Source organism: Phoxinus phoxinus (assembly GCF_949152265.1).
Source record: "Phoxinus phoxinus genome assembly, chromosome: 14".
NCBI classification, from domain to species: Eukaryota; Metazoa; Chordata; class Actinopteri; order Cypriniformes; family Leuciscidae; genus Phoxinus; species Phoxinus phoxinus.
The window spans coordinates 29,240,931-29,257,819 of NC_136889.1; the positions used below are offsets into that span (position 1 = coordinate 29,240,931).

At 42.9% G+C, this 16,889-nt stretch overlaps 1 protein-coding gene across 9 annotated transcripts in view; it reads right to left on the reverse strand.

Moving 5' to 3' along the window:
- The window catches only part of meis1b (Meis homeobox 1 b), a 256,446-nt gene that overhangs the window by 16,804 nt on the left and 222,753 nt on the right, over positions 1–16,889 (reverse strand). For all 9 annotated transcript variants that reach the window (XR_013800192.1, XR_013800193.1, XM_079635085.1 and 6 more), the window contains 2 exons: positions 16,304–16,449; positions 71–147 (listed from right to left, as the gene is read on the reverse strand). Coding sequence is in view for 7 of the 9 variants with exons in the window: in XM_079635085.1 (XP_079491211.1) it covers positions 71–147; positions 16,304–16,449 (223 nt within the window). In the remaining 2 variants the exon portion in view is untranslated. The remainder of the gene's footprint in view (positions 1–70; positions 148–16,303; positions 16,450–16,889) is intronic.

Genomic DNA, 16,889 nt, shown 5'->3' on the forward strand with positions numbered 1-16,889 from the left:
ATCATTAGGAGCTGCTTGCCAGGGGCGAAGCTATTGATTGCATGTAAACACAAAAGTACAATTGACTTACCAGTTGTTCACTTGTAGTATAGTGAGTCCGGTGTCTTGTGCCAGTTGCTTTTTCTGTTCTTCTGAAGGGTAGGGGTGCTAAAAAAAAACACACACAGGAAATGATATGAGAAACGTTGTAAATAAATCAATTAATGAGCACATTTGTTAGTGAGAGAAAGGTCTGAGGTACAGAAGGGAAACGTTGCTCACACGTTTGTGCGGAAAAGTGGCAAAGCAGCTGTTAATTAGTGTGAAAAAGTGAGGTGTGTCTCTTTCTTAGAGTCATTAATGGAATATGAAATCGTGTAATTAATGGCAGCGAAAAAGGCAAGCCAATTATAAAGTTAAGTGAAGTGTGGGAACAGAAACAGTAATTAGAGTGCTATGCCGTGCAACCCTACTGAAATTTATTCTAGTCATCTTTCTGCCATGAATGCATGATGGAGAATGGATATCTGAAGCCTTGCGTAGAATACAGACCACATATATTTACAGACATCTTCCCTTTTTAAAAGCTGTAAGATAACCCTCACTTTTGACGATTAGCCAGTTAACATCTAAATGTCAACATGGACAAAACCAAAGTACTGAAAATAAGCTTCCTCGAAACAGCGGAGTTCTTAAAGTTATGAACTTGATTTGAGCTGATCCAGCTGTTTAAATAACGGTGAGCTGAGATTTGCTTGATTTATATTAGCGTTAGTGTGAAGTATGGAGCTAGCTAGCTTTGAGTCTAAACAATGTGCTGTTCACGAAAAAGACAAGACAGAGCCTGCGTTGAGGCCCCTGCCGAGCATGTAAAATGGGAGGTACAGTGTGCAAAGATATTCACACCATATTTATACCTACAGAGAGAAAAAGAGTGAGAGAGAACCCTGTGCATGGCCTCAAAGCACAGCAATAACGGCTTTCCCATTTCTGTGGAACAATATTTTCATATTATGCTTTGTCAACACAATACACAAACCTGGACACATCCAGTCTTTGTGAATGGCTCAGTGTGCCCTTTGTCTCACTATGCTAACAGATTCAAACCTTCTAAGCCCAGTACCAAACCTGGCACAACCTGTTGGAGATTAACAGAGACCGGGGCTTTAACTTGGCTTTGGGTTGCAAATCAAGCAACGTGACAATGGATCGCTGTTAAACAGCGACTTCAATCCATAATGAGTCAACATTATTGACACTGCAGCACAGTAACTGGTTGAGCCATGTATGAGGCAAGGAAAGGGCGCTTGTGAATATACAGTAATTTGCTTTTACTTATGTGATCTAACATATAGCAATGCAAAGGAAGACATCATCAATTGTGGTTCTGATTCACCCTTTGAGAAGTATAATAAGAACAAGGCTTCCAAATGAACAAACAGAAATGTAAAAATGGTTGGCGCCACGGGTTGTCTGCTCTTTTTTGAGCAATAATAAATTGGAATGTCTTTCATGTTGCTGAATGCATGTTTATTTACTGGTACTGCCAGAGAAAGCAAGCTGTTTTCCTGTCGCTCTGTCATTTTCATGTGATCCAATTGTAGGTAATTGGAACAAACTGTGGATTATTTCATGCAGAAAGTTATAATTGTAGTGACGCCTCCAGCCATTTCTGAGTAGATTAAAAAAATTCTTAATTTTTTCCCCTTATCATATCCATTGCCCGTTGTTATTAACTACAATGATAAAGTTTGTGTGAAACCAAGGCCAGGACTAGAAATGTGAGAAAACAACATTCCAGCCTCTCTCACTGTCATCTGATCAGTGATAATTGTTGTTAGCAGGCCTGTGAGCATCAAAAAAATTATGGTAACTATAATCATAAAATCAACTCCAACATTAGATTAATTTCATCCGTGTCCTATTCTGTAGTTCACCAAATCATCTGAGAGGGAAGAAGTCGTGTCCATTTTTTAACACGGACTGTGTAGAAAATAATGGCATTAAGTGTGGCACAATGGCTAGTCAGCCCTATATTGAAGTACATGTCTGGACAAAAGAATCAGAAGCCTCATGACTTTTGGGGGGAAGGCAGTGCCGAAGGCTATAAGACAGCACTAACGCTGCCTGTTCTGCTGCCGTCCCCACAAAGAATGACTCCAGTTCTGCGCCACTGCAATTCCTGGAATGAGAGCGCTGGGACCGGATGAGATTCACACATTATTGTGTTCTTTACACTACCTCTGGCGAGCAGGACGAGGTCGAGGGCCGTGGGAGGACGGCATGAGGCCGGTGGCGTGATTACTGATGAGCAACACCTACGCGACGCAGCGGTCTCGTATCTCTCACGGAGGAGCGGAAGCGACGACAGTGGAGATCGAGAGAGGAACAGGCCTCGTGCCGTCCTCCCACGACCCTCGACCTCGTCCTGCTCGCCACACTCTCCTAAAACTAAAACCTTTTAAATCCCATTTCACTCAGACAGCACAATCGTTTCGTTTGCAACTGCTATTTTGAAATCTCTTCCACAGCTACGTTTTATGAGTCAAACATTATGTGGTCCAAACTTGTAAAGGTAGGGGTAACTAGGGAATGATTCACACTAAAACTCAAATGTTAAATATCATAAAAATATTGATATAAAATGAAGAATGCAATGTGCTGGCTTCACTTTTAAGAAAAGTAGTGGGAGGAGGACAGTCAACTAAGGCAACTTGTTAGACAACTTAACAAAATGAAATGTTACAACAATGCACAATGGGGTGGAGAAAACGAGCAGTCAAGTTTCAGCTCAACTTAAATGTAACCTAATCCTATCCTAACTTCTCATTAAATCCTAGAAACCCCATACAAAGACCTGTTCTGTGATTGACAGGTGGCTTCGACTGTGAGCATTCAGCAGTACCCAAACAGGATTCCTGTACAAACGCCAACTGGGTCAAGCTCTTTCGCCTACAGCATCATATGTGCCTCACCTTTGTTGTCATAATGACCCGATGTAGCCACACCAGTATTTGAGTAGAATGGGGCAGCAGTGACTGAGACCCTATTTACACTTATTACTGTACTTGTCATATCTGGAAAACATCCAGATACACTTCTAACTTAGGTCCTGCCTTTTTTAAGTAAACATTTAAGTAAATTGTCCAGCGTCTATTTGCAATCACAACAAGTGATACAGAAATTTACTTTACTGCGGCAGACTTTGAGTTATTAATATTTGTATTGCTGACTTGCCCTTTCTTGTAATTTTGTAATATTGTTGCGATAATATTTTTCTCCTATCTGTAGGTAACTCTGATGCCTGTTCTCAAACAGATAACTGCACACTTCTTTCTGCAGATTTCAGATTTGTGCAACCCCTTCCCTCATGACATTCCTAAATGTTCATCCATTCCAACTGTTGCAACAATCTTCTCATACATCTTTTCCATACTTGCTGATGAATTCCATAATATTAAAGCTTTCATGAACTCATGTAGTTGATATGTTTAGAAACCCTTTTTTTCCCTTCGTGTGGGTCTCCAAACAGCAAATTATCTCTATGCGTCAAAACAGTGTGATTTAGATTCTGGTTTAACGGAGAGAAACCAACAGATTTTATTATAGTCAGAGAGCGACTGAGTATATTAATCCTCTTGGCAGCAGTACTGGGTGAGAATTGTTTTCTCAGGGTCTCGTGATGCTTTAGTGAGAAAGCAATAACACTGCCTAAAGAACAGATGGAAAGTCTCAACGAATCCTCCCTGTTTCCCTTCGCCTATCTTAATGATACGTCTTGTCCAAATATACTACTCCTTTCATCAGAATTTCCAGCCTCTTCTGCACTGGTGGATACCAAGCCAACGATGCTCAACGATCCTCCCCGTGCTCAGTTCTCCATCATGTATCTTATCTGTGTGTGTGTGTGTGTGTGTGTGTGTGTGTGTGTGTGTGTGTGTGTGTGTGTGTGTGTGTGTGTGTGTGTGTGTGTGTGTGTGTGTGTGTGTGTGTGTGTGTGTGTGTGTGTGTGTGTGTACCAGTGCATCAACAATTGTCCCTCCTGGTCTTCCTCCGTGGCCCCCTCAGACAGGGAATGGCGGGGAAGAGCGTAGAGTCCGTGTCCTATCAGCTAGATAAGAGAGGTGAACAGGTCTCTCCCATTCTCTCGTGCTCTCACTGGTAGAGCTAAAGATTGCTTCTCGAAACAGAACTCAGACTTCCCCCCTAACCCTCGGTTGACTCTGCTCTCCTTACCCACAATTCAGAGCGATGGCCGAGAATTCTGTTTTGAATACAGCCAAGATATGAGGAGTCAAGTTGTGTCAGGAGACCTTTCCGTGGGAGAGGGTAGAATTCCAGTATTTACTGCACTGTACCCTGAAAGCTGAGAGGTACAACTCAGACTATGAGAGCAGAAACATGAGAGGTGTGTACTCTTGCCTTTATGTCTTTGTGGGGAGAGTTGTGTCTATGTAGAACAGGGAGGAGGAGGTCTGGATGAGCTCCAGCTGCGCTCCTTATCAGGTCCTTAGACAGGATTCTCTGGTTCACTGTGAGGGGAGAACTATTTTGGAAGTTCTTTTCATCTCTGCGTTTTCTTCATCATTTTGCTTCCCCCGCAAAAAAAAAAGGCCGAATCCCAGCAGTATTTCTTTACCCATCGACTCCCGGGGTTGGCTAAGGCCACATACTGAACACATCCTCCCCCCAATCGCTGTGGACACATCTTTTTGTGTTCCATTTAACCAGTTAATTACAATCAGCCACAATCCCCCTCTCCCCCACTCTGCTGCTTTCATTACCCACATTACCGTTATTATCGTTATGTTCTATTTAAGGGAACATTTCTCTCTATCCTGTGTGATTTGGATTAAAGAAGCTTTCCATACAAGATTAACTTAATAAAATAAGTGTGCTGAACATGGTGCTTATTCCTCACACAGAAAATTAGTGGGAAGGCATGGCATAAAAAATGTAACATGCCCACTGAGTCGCAGGACACAGTCACAGAATTAATCCTTGTGGCTCCATCTGACAATGCCTCCACTAAGTGCCCATCTCCCAGAGAAATGTGATGTCTAATACTAAATACGTTGCAGGGGCGACTAAGGTCAGTGGGTCCTTTCAAGGTATGTGAGGGTTCATTTCAGCTAGGTCTCCTACTGCAGCCTCACTTCCATATTCCTTGTGGCTAATCCCCATGGAAGCCAAGCTGCCCCTGAGGAATGCCTAAGGCTTGATCCAGGGGCCATTCTGGCCTAGGTGTCTACTGAGTATCATTTCCATATCCCATCTCAGAACCAGCCACTGTACGTGTGGGCTGCGTCCACCACTCTTCCGTGGCTTGGCCCTTGAGAAAACAGGATTATGTCTGAAGTTTAGTGGTCCACCTACTCCAGCTCTGCTAGCATTAACTGTACCAGAGCCACAGCTTCAGGCCTTCTGCAGATAGGGCCACCTACAACATCCAACCCAAACCTTAGGCCGGGGGAGGGAGGATTACCTTTGATATTTGGCTAAGAGCATTATCATCTCTCTAGACAATTATGCACTTGTTGTCTTCGTCAGTAAGATAGGTATTAAAGGCATCCCAGCTTTGTAGCAAAGTTATTTACTATCATTGAAAGGTGTTATTTCTCAAGAAAGGACAATACGTCTTGACCTCAGAGATTTTCTTGGCTGAGGAAAAGTTGAGGCATTTCAAATTCCTTTTTGTGTACGTGGCATAAACATGAAGTTTTGTCCTTTATTACGGAAAAACATAACATCATATGGAAAACTGGGGAGAGAGAGAGAGAGAGAGAGAGAGAGAGAGAGTCTCTCATAGAAAAAAAACCCCAGCAAAGCTTCTGTAACCCAATTTCTTCCTAAGATTGATTCACCAATGAGACAACAACAAAGGAGAGAGAAAGATCTTAGATTTGGAAAACAACTGGAGGCCAGGGTTTAAGATGCCCTGGCGGAGTTGGTGACTGGCTGGCTCACAGAAAGTGGGAATGCTTCATTGGGAGCGCCACTAAGTTTGTAGCGAGCTAAGTCAACACAAAGCCGGCACATGAATTATTCACACACAGTGTTTTTAGAAATCCTTGTACTACAACAAGCTAAAGCTGGGGAAATTTCACCCTCGGAATTTTTTCACCATTTAATCTCTACTTTTGATAAAAGAGGATATGTTTAATTTGGTTTCCAGCATTTTAATTAGTCATCCTCTTAAAAAATGTTTTTTGTTGGTTTAGGGAATAGGGTGTAACACAAGTTATTATGGGTCGGGAATAGGCACTCTTGTTTTAAAGGCAACTGAGGACAGAATGTAAGTCTAAAATTAAAAGATGGGTGTGGGCTGGAATACAAATCAGATCTATCCATATCTGTGTAAACTTCCAAGCCCACAATGCTCTAAATCAACATTATCAAATTTGAGCTGAAGGCTTTGCATCCAAAAATGCAAAGTGCAACAGGCAAAAGACAAAATAACACATATCTGGACACCCGGATTTGTAAGCCACTTCATTTGAAGACAGTGGCTGGTATTTGAATAGCTTTACATAGAGGAGAGCAGAGCTATATTTTTCATGAGGTGGCCTATAGCTTCAAGCGCCTGCAAAGAGGTAAGCCAGGTCCAGGCACTGATATAAAAGTCAGTCGCAGTAGGGTAGGCAGCCTCTTATTCAGTCTCATTACAGATACCAGTGGAAGGGTGGGGAGTCTATGTTTAAGGGGGATGCATGTTGTTCCACACCTGCTGTTCACAGTCACACGGTAATAAGGGGGCCAGCCTGCAAACACTGACTGGAGCTTGGTGGACTGCGGCTGATGAGCCCGGGCTAATTCAGGGGTGATTATGTAGTTTACTGGACCACTAAACCTCTTTAAGCTTGTAATTACAGCCTATTTGAGGGGGAACATTCAAAAGCAATTCAGCTGCGCCGTGCCTTGCCACGCCGACCGCAGCTGGAGGTGGGCTGCTGGCACTAGGCGGGGGAGTCTAATATCTGTGGGGAAGGGGATTTTAGCACAGTCAGTCAGGTAGCATCATGAACAAAGAGGTACATGCCACCTCGGCCAACCAACTCTGGAGAGTGCCAGCCAGCGGTTGTGCTTGACACAAAATCAGAGCGGCTTAAGATCGTTTAAATCTGATAAACACCCAAATTATTGTTTTAGCTATTGTCAAGAGGACTGCGAGGGAAATGCAAAGCAGGGCTATTAATGCATGCTTCGGTACACAAGCTACTCCACCCTCCTGCCTCCCAACAGCCAAAACTGGGTTTGATGAAGGTGGGGGCCGAGTGGCAGGAGCAGGAACTCATGGTGCATTAAATGTTAAGAGAATCGGGTTACTATATTGCACCTTGACCAAAGAATCCTTTCCAAATGCCTTTACTTTCAAGGAAATTATCCTTTAGCTAATTCCACTGAAATGTGATACTCAAAGGAAGCAATTTCGGAACCACAAAAAAATTCTAATAACCTGCACGATATTATTATGTTATTATCATAATTACCCTTTTGCCCTGGCCATTTTAATTAATGTTCAATGGAGGGCCTGAGGGGGAGGAGAAACCTGGTCACGGTTGGAAAAGAGTTAAAAGAAGGTAAAGGTATTTTACAATTGCTCCCTTATGCCATTTCACTGCCTGGATAATAGTGGGCAGAGTGAAGGAAAGAAGAACACAGAGACATATTTCTCCTTTCCTCTTCTTTTGTGATCTCATTTTATCTCCTTCTCCCACCTCTTCTTTCTTTCTTTCATTCTCTCTCTCTCTCTCTCTCTCTCTCTCTCTCTCTCTCTCTCTCACTGAGCGGAAGACAGATCCTTCTCCATCGGTGCACAGCTTATACAAATCGATGACTTAATCTGTCGTAACAAACAAGTGAGCAGCGCCTTGCCTCTGTCTGCTTCCTTTTTCCACCACCGCTAAAACACTCGGCTGATAACAGAGAGAAATACAAATAAAAAGGCCCACAGACGAACACTCTCTTCCTCTCCTAGTGAACTCACACTTTCTATTAACGTCTGAATCTAATCTGATGAAATACGGCCATGTCTGGTTCATGACACACATTGCAGATGTCTCACACTAGGGAGTGATCCCCTGGCTGCACGCTGAAATCTCCATGGGGACGACATGGATCAGCAGGTGCTCTCAATGCAGCTCCCATGCAGCCATGCATCCCTTATTGCGACAGGAAACACCATGCACTCAGCGCGGCAGGAAAAGGTCAAGATCCACTATCAGAGCTAAATGGAGAGAATCCTATTCAATAGTTGAGTGTGTGCCAGGTCCTGGATAAAGTTAAGGCAAATAAAGACAAATCTAAGAGGTTTTAAGTGTCTGAGACCATTTACCCTTTGTTCATCACCTTGGGAAATCAATGACAACAAAGACAACGGCACATTAAAAGGGTTTTGGATTCAGTACACAGGACATGCTAGCTCCATTAAACTATGTATGCACTTACGCATGATGGTATAAAATAATGTAATTTATCTCCTCTCCAAGACAGCACAGTTAATGATAGACTATAAAATGCTTGCCCCCCTTTTCCTGTTTTGGCCCACTTCACTTGGAAACTGGAATAGAGTGATGCAAAATGAAGCAGTGTCAGTCTAGGTGATACTGATGCAGAAATGAGTGCATGTGTTTCAATGTTTGTATACTTTTTTTTTTCAGACACATTGCCAGACAATTACGCTGTTGATGCTCTGTGACTCCTCCATGAAGGGGAAAAAACCCATCAAGAGGCCTGAGGGTAGTGCAGTTTTCTCCTGAAGAACTGTTTGTCCCCAGATGAAAAGCACAATGAGCTCAGAGCAGCACGCATGGCTGAGATTACAAGTAGGAGGAACCGAATTGATAAATTAGTTCAGCAAACGTGCAAACTGATTACCGCGTCTCTGCTGCCATATAATCCATCAGGCATACACTGGCGCACATGCACACACAAACAGAGTGAGCCAAGAGTATCTGGGACAGACTGCTGGAGCTCTGCTCTGTGGGGGAATGCTCTGCAGTGGCTGTAAGTAAAAGGTATTGAGCTGGTGACTGCAGGCGGAAAGATCCCTGAGCACTGACGATTACAGCATAGCTAGGGTAAATCAGCAAAGCCTGGTCTGAATCTCCACACATAGCACCATCTAAAAACATCAATGGACCTTTAACTCTTGGCAAGACCATAGCTAAACTCTGGCCAACAGTACTCCTCGGATTAAGATGCATTACAGAACAGAACACGCTGGACTGACACCCAAAAGATTCAAATTGACAATGCTGTAGAACGCAGACTTGCATAGACATCCAAATATGACTGTCCTTATGTCACCTCAGGTTGTATACTCTGCCCTTCCCAGCTCTGACAGTTGTGGATCAAGCATCTACCATAATCCCTGATTAACATCCTCCCTAAATGCCCCATAAGTCCATCCCAATGACAACCGAACTAACACTACCATGGTCACCAACACTGAGTGATTAGTGGATATCTAAATGGAATGCACCAGACTATTTATATTGTATTTTCACAATAGGCTCCTGAATTTCTTTGACAGGCAGACTGCTCAGAAGGTGGTGAATATAGGAGAACCTCCAAGCTTCTTCCAGAGTTCATGCTGACAAAGCATTTTAGTGGGAATTACACATAAACTAGAATTGAAAGACAGACAGCACGGTTTGTCACGTTAATGCCATGACTGGTATGCAGACAGGAGACCATGCTGGGCTAGCATGATCTCACACTCAACAGTCGTTAGTGGCTAATCCTTCACAAGTAGCTGATAATGAAATACAATACTGTTACGATATAGCAGGCCGGAGTATAACTTTCTCTAACTGACAACGTAATGAAAGTTCCTAAGAGTTCATGTTAACAAGCTGGACGGATGGAATTCAGTGAGGCCCACCTGTGTAGGCCTACTAGTGGAACACAGTGTACATGAACACTATCTTCTCCAATGACATGGCTGCATCAGTGGCTGGCCCTGTGGGCATTATAAATTTGTCAGGTTCTAAAGAGCAGCGAGGAAGTCTGAGGGACAACTCTCATCTGGACCAGCTAAGCTTCAACAGTTCAGAGGTTACATGAAGTAAAACTTAACTGCCTTTCAGGGACAGTACAGAGGAAGGGAGCCAACCAACTGCGTTGGGACGCAGAAAGAGAGAGTGGTGTCAATTAAGCACAGTTCTGTCTTTGTTCCAAAGCCTCAGTCCAAAGGTGCAGCTGATGTTGGGGACGCTGTGGTGGGCTTGGGTAGAAAAACGTATACTGATGTGGTGCTCATCAATCAGGGCACAGATGGCCTGTGAAAGGCTGTGTCAGCAGTGACAGAGCAGCGTCCATCCACCTCTTCTTGCACCATGTGGAGTCTGCCAATTCAATCCATTCTGCCCATGACACACCAATGCCTTTTACGCTGTCACCCTCGAAGCCTTGCCAATGATGGATATACAGTCTTTTTTCACCCTCTCTCTCTTTCCCTCTCTAGGGGTGAGGGGAGGGGGTGAAGGGGGCTGTCTATCCACAAAGACCAGCCCCAAAGAATTGCCTGCCCCACATCCCAGGGGCCTGTCAGTGGGGTAATTGATGATGTTTTCATTACAAGATGTGGGAGCAGGGGGGCGCATCCTGCCTCAATGGGCAGCCACAGCCCTAAGATTGACTCAGCTGCCTCTTCTTTGACACCAACTTTTATAAAAAAAAAAGCATCAAGTCACTGCTTCCAAATGTCTCACACACACAAATAAACATGTATGCTCTCTCTCAAACAAAAACACCACAGAGACCAAAAAAAAAAAAGCTACAACAGCTGAGGTAGAGACCCAGTTGGCTGAAAGAAACATAGTAAAACAGCAAAGAAGCACAGTTCAGAAGAACATAAAGTACAGACGGAGTCAAGAAAGAAGCCATTTTTTTTCAAAGATCCACAGTGCTTGATCCTTACTGTCAGAAGAATTCCTTGAAGCTATTTCAATTTTATGGCGCCTCCAGTACTCACTGCCACTTAGATGAAATTAAGAAATAACCAGCGACCTTAGGCTGCTAAATTCAATTTGCAAATATTAATCTACATGGACATTCTGCTCTAGTTAAAAAATGAATGAACGAGTGAATGAATGTAAAAACAATGCACACTCAGAGCTCCAGGTCATTTGATTTGTGTATGTGCATGGCTCTTTTGAGGTAAAGGTGAGAGAACACTTGAGAGTAGGGCTCCCCATCAGGCCAAATGCAGAGTGTCACACTGAAGTTGCTATGGGTGACCAGTGCGCTGACATCTCACGGCAATAAACAACCACGGACTAATGGCATCTAAGGCCTGGTTGACCTCTGACCTCTAATAGATGTGGTGGCTTTCTTGACAAGGCTATTCAGAGTGGGCTCTTGGCTAAATGTTACCATGCCTAAAGTTTGTTTACAAGGATGTTACTTTTCTTGACGAAGAGGAGCCAGCCAGAAGCCTCACTTGCAATAATGGTGCCCATGTTTTTTATGTGATACAAAATGGATTATGTGATGTTATGTAGACAGACAATTCTGGGGGTGTTTATGTTTCTTGATGACAATACACATGTTTGTTACCTTTAAAAAAATACTGTTGTACTTTCATGTTCTTGAACACTTTCATGATGGCAATTTCATGGTATTTCTTGGATTTTAAAGAAAAACCATAGCCTATATCAAATAATTAATTCCCATAGTAAAATATTTTATAAAGACACATTGCAAAAAATTGACATTTTAGAAATGATATATTGTCTAGAAAATATTGCATGTTTGATAAATTACAATTTAATTTTTTGTGTTTGCAATGTGCAATTTAAGTCTCTCAAAAGTTTTCATTGAGGTGATAACAGGCTAGCTTGACAACTAAAGGTGGTCAAGGCAACATATCATCAGGTCCAAACCCTTGTGATAAGATCTGTCAGGGCACCCAGTTGCCATGGCGATATGAGTGGCGGGTCTTGCTGTTTGAACAATGTCAACACACAGCACCATCTCAACCATTTCACAGACAACTTTCAGGATGGTATATAATGCTAAGAACTTTTGCTATGCACAGCACTTCCACCACATATATACATACCTACACTGCACAAGTTCATAGATTTTTATTAATATATGAGACATCATAAATCGTATCTTAACTTAAGACAATGAATTAAATTGGGCATGTAGGACAATTCACTGCTTTGTGCCAAATGTATGACTCCCTTTCAGTGTTTTTTTTTTGTTTTGTTTTTTTAAGTAAAATTGAGAACCCCAGCCTTTTGAAAACCCCTCTGTGCTTTCCATGCAAATCTTTTTAAGGAGGTCATATGCTGAACATCTGTAATTTTGCCCAGGAAATCATCAGCAGGCCAATTCAAACCAACTCACTCCCCCGGACTCCAGCCTCCAACTATGGGGCAACAAATTCAACCCAACTCCCCGAAGAGGACACAGCCCGTTCCCCCTCCTGCTGGTCCAACCAGCTCAGGGCCCTCTGCACGATTCAGTCCATCGAGTGCAGAAATGAGTTATAGCGTTTTTCACACCTGGTTCTGCTCAAGATGCAGCACAGTTGAGGTTTGGCAAAATGTGCTCCCAGCGAGTAAGAGAAAAAAGAAGAATGTTGCCTCCACCAGAATTGTTACATGTGTGTGTGAAGAGGGTGCTAAATTGGAGCCTAATTGCATTAAAAGCGATTATGCCTTCCAGTCTCATTTTGAACACAAACACCACGTAAAATGGGGTGGGGTGGGGGGGGGGGGGGAGAGCGATTGCACATTGTGCTGTGGTTTGCTTTTTACGAGCTGTTATGGAGGCTTCCTCTCGCTCTCCGGTTCTGTGTACAAACAGGACGAAGCCCAGAGCCAGCCTAATATTCAGCTGTTCCAGGATCAGTCCTTATTGTGGCTGCATAGCAACAATCTGAAGCATGGCTTTCATCTAATTACTCTATCACATAATTTAGCAAATTACCCTTTCACTGGGGAGCTGAGTGCAAAAACATAAGCACAGCGGGATTTGGAGCAATGGCTTCCATTTATTACTCTTTTCTTGTTAAATTAAACAAGAAAATACTGTTTGTGAGATAGAGGGTGAAAATCAGGAGGGAACAAGGAATGGGAAGGAGGGGGGGCAAAGAGTCCAATTTCACGGCCACGGGAACAGGAAAGCTGCTCAGTGCACCCAGCATTCCTCTCCAGGATGCCTGGCACAGTCTCGCTATCTTTGTTCAGATAAAATTAAAAAAACAAACAACAGTTAAAGCAGGAAAAATAACAGAAGTTTAGGGCCTTTTGTTTTTTATTTCACCACAAAGTTTATTGGAATGTGTTCACGCCAGCTTTACAGCATGCTAAAACACTTGTGAGTGAAGAGTAATTAGCTAGCATCTCTCCCTCTTTCTCCATGCTATTCTCAGACCTGCAAAACTCCCTCTTCCACTCGCCCTGCAAGCCAGCTAATAACTGGGAACTGAAAACAACTGATTAAAGAGCGGCTTTAGGGTGTAGCTACCCCATAAGCCTTCACCGTCTCCTCTGTATCAGTCTCCATTCCGCTTATTGTTTTCCTCTCCTCCTCTTCCACCGAATGGCTCATCAGAATTATCTTGTACTGCCACCCACTTCACACTTCCTTCTCGGCACAATGGCTTTACCGTTTGATTCATGTGACATGCAGAGCGCATTCCTTCTGTGGTTGATCCATGAACTGTGCAACACATATATTTCTCTAAGACAGAAGCTATCATCTGCGTGTGTTGTTTGTGCCGCTCGCTAATTGCCACTATCTTTATCACCAGGGGCCAGACATGAGGACTGTTCCTTCACACACTGATTCGGAGGAAAAGAGACGTTCAGCAACTACCTCTTACATCAATCCTGAGCTCTCACACTTTCTCCTACATCTTAGTGGCCCCAGTTGAGACTTTCCGACGTCCTTTGAGTAAAAGACAGTTGGAAACGGAAGGCGAGACGATTGCATTGTCCGTAAGGTCAGTCATCCGTTCCTCACGTGCTGCGTGTTGTTTTGTTCCCCATTCAAATGCTGAACTGTCAGAGTGAAGCACTCGAAGCAGGGAGTGAAACGAGTCTAATTTCTCAAGTTTGCCGTAAGGAGCGCTGTACAAACCTATTTACGGCAGAGCCTGAAAGTGTTTCCATTTATGTTTCGATCTGATCAAAGCAACACTCATTGTCTCTGTATTAAAGTCAACGTCCTTTCTCCCTCTTTCTATCAGTCTAATCTATCCCCTTTTCCCTTACTCTTTGTGGGGTGTGGAGTATTTAAAAGGTATTTACCTTTTTTCATCTCAAGCACTGTTTTGTGCTCTCTCTCTCTCTCTCTCTCTCTCTCTCTCTCTCTAAGGAGTGTTTACAGTCATTTTCAATTAATTGGAGATTGATTGAATACTAAAGTCAAGTATAAACGTCTACTAGCAATCGCTGTCATTTCATTCTAGTGTTCCACAATCACAATGCAAGGTTGTTAGGGGTGTTTGCTTGTTTGATGTTATGTGGTTGTTTGCTAAGTGTTCTAAGTAGTTGCTAGAGCACTGCTAAGTGCTTGCTAGGGTGCAAAATTGTAAGGTATGATTTCTTCAATGTACTAGCACATCGTTCCTTAACAAATCCCATCATTTCAGACACACAGAGCACGAACAATCGAGGACATGTTACGCAGCAAAGTTTAATACTTAGAGTAGGGGTTTCTAGAGCAATCGTAAGAGTGGTATTGTAAGCCTAATCTAAACTCTAACTGTACCTTTTAAAAAAAGAATGCATTTTTATTATAATAATAAACTATTCATGAATCATTTTCACCTTGAAGATGTCCTAAAATAGGGGGTTTGTCAGATTTAGCAAACTTCCAGAAAAGTTTTGTCCCTGAAGTATAGTTAAATACAAACACTTCAGACAGAACAAGCTCTCAATGACATAATACTGTCCACCATAATAGTCAGCCAAGACCAACAGGAAACTAAACTTCCATCAGTCTATGCTCTTGTGGATATTGCACACTGTTGTTTGTGTCTAACCCTAATGTGTATGTGTGTGCCTGTGTGAACTGGCAAATGGCTTTCTTTTCACACACCTTTCTCCTGGGGCCGCTATAGGTGGTAGTTGATGGGGGGTTGAGTGTGTGTGTATGTGTTTGTGTGTGTGTGTTGGGGGTGTGCTTGGGGCAGGTGAAGTTCTGGGGTACTCAGGCATAGTTTCTGTGCCACAGATGTAAGAAAAGGGGGGCAGGGGGCGAGCATGTGGGGGGCTTTTGGCACTGATCAAATGGGTTCCCTTTTGACTCCAGCTTGGTTAGAAACACACTTCCTTTCAACACCTAAAAACGCACGCTGCTGGCCATAATAGCTACTTCAGTCATAAAGCGTAACACAAACAAGTGAAGGCTTAAGTAATATGTTTACTGAAAATACACCTACGTGAACATTTCACTGTCTTTAATTAAGAGACATTATTATTATGAGTTGTGCAGAGTGTGCATGTGTGTGTATGTGTGAGAGAGCGAGGCTGGCAGAGGTGTGTTAAGCCTGTGAGAAGGGTAGATATATGGAGATAAGTGGTGTCTTGACAGCACTCCGATTACTTTGTGGTAAATGAAATAGTGGAAGTGAAATCCATCAAAGCAAGAGGAAGAGCCAACCACATCAATGGCCTGTGCTGCTCTATCACTTCTCTTTGGCAGGTGTGTACAGCCACAGTAAGAGAACCAACCACCAGCCCAAAAAACACATTCAACTAACTAACCCAGTTTTGATCACGTAACTTAGACGTACAGTGGCTCCAAAAAGTATTTGAATGCTACACTACGTGATTTGATACTACAAATACTTTGTCGTCATTTTGAACAACACATATATATTTTATACATAGGCCTATATATATTTAAATGTTAAGCCTCACACAATTGTAAAGTGTGCTTGTTGTCTTCTTTTTTTAATTATATGCCATATTACACTTTCTTAATGTAATGGCATATATACATCTTTAAGTGTTGCTTTAGTGACCAAAATATACCAAAATCCCCATTTCAAGTCAATGTTAATATGGATAATACACTGACACACACTGTATGGAGAACTCCTGAAAAAATGTCAGTAAAAAGTATTGAAATTGACGACTTCTGTCATCTAACTTCTAACTTTGCTATCTTTAGCTTGATGCTGTTTTTTTTTTCTTGGCCTAAAACTTAGAGGATGTGTTGTTAAGGCTAGGAAAGATAAAGTGAATGAAAGCATGTGCATTGACCATTTCAAGGGCGTTGAAGTGCAGCATTCAGTAGTGGCTGTAAAAGACTCGAAGAGAAGCAGCAAGAGGAAAGATCACTTTACTGAACTCACCGTCAAGTGCTGGAAAAGCCATGCCCTCATAATGTTGGTCGCCACTTTAGGGAAGATACCCCGTTTTTTATTCCTCTTCTTCTCCTTGTCGGGGTCGTCGTCATCTCCTGTGCTGGGTGATGCCACACTGTTGTCCAGCCCGTCACCTGTCAAAACACACACCACACACACAGGTCATGATCAGTAACAGAAGCAGGCAGTGCAACCCCCCTCTCAACAAAACTAGGCAACAGGGTAAGCTGGCAACAATAGTGCTTTTTTGAAGCGTCACGTCTGAATGCATTCATTTTTAATACTTTTATAAATAACCCCCCTTTCTCATCCCCCACACAACGCTCAGAAAGAGAGAGAGAGTACAATGGACTTGTAAGGTCGCATTTCCCCCCTGCCTTCCAACACAGTGAGTCACCAATGAATTGAGAATGACAGAGAGATTTAGTCTTCATTATCCCAGGGAAATATTGATTGAAGCTCGCCCCGGTGTCTTTTTACCTCAGGTGGGGGAGTTACACACTATAAAAAAGGGGAAGGAGGGGGGTGAATATGGCTGCTGCACAAAACGGCAGCCCTTTCAAAGAGCTGCATT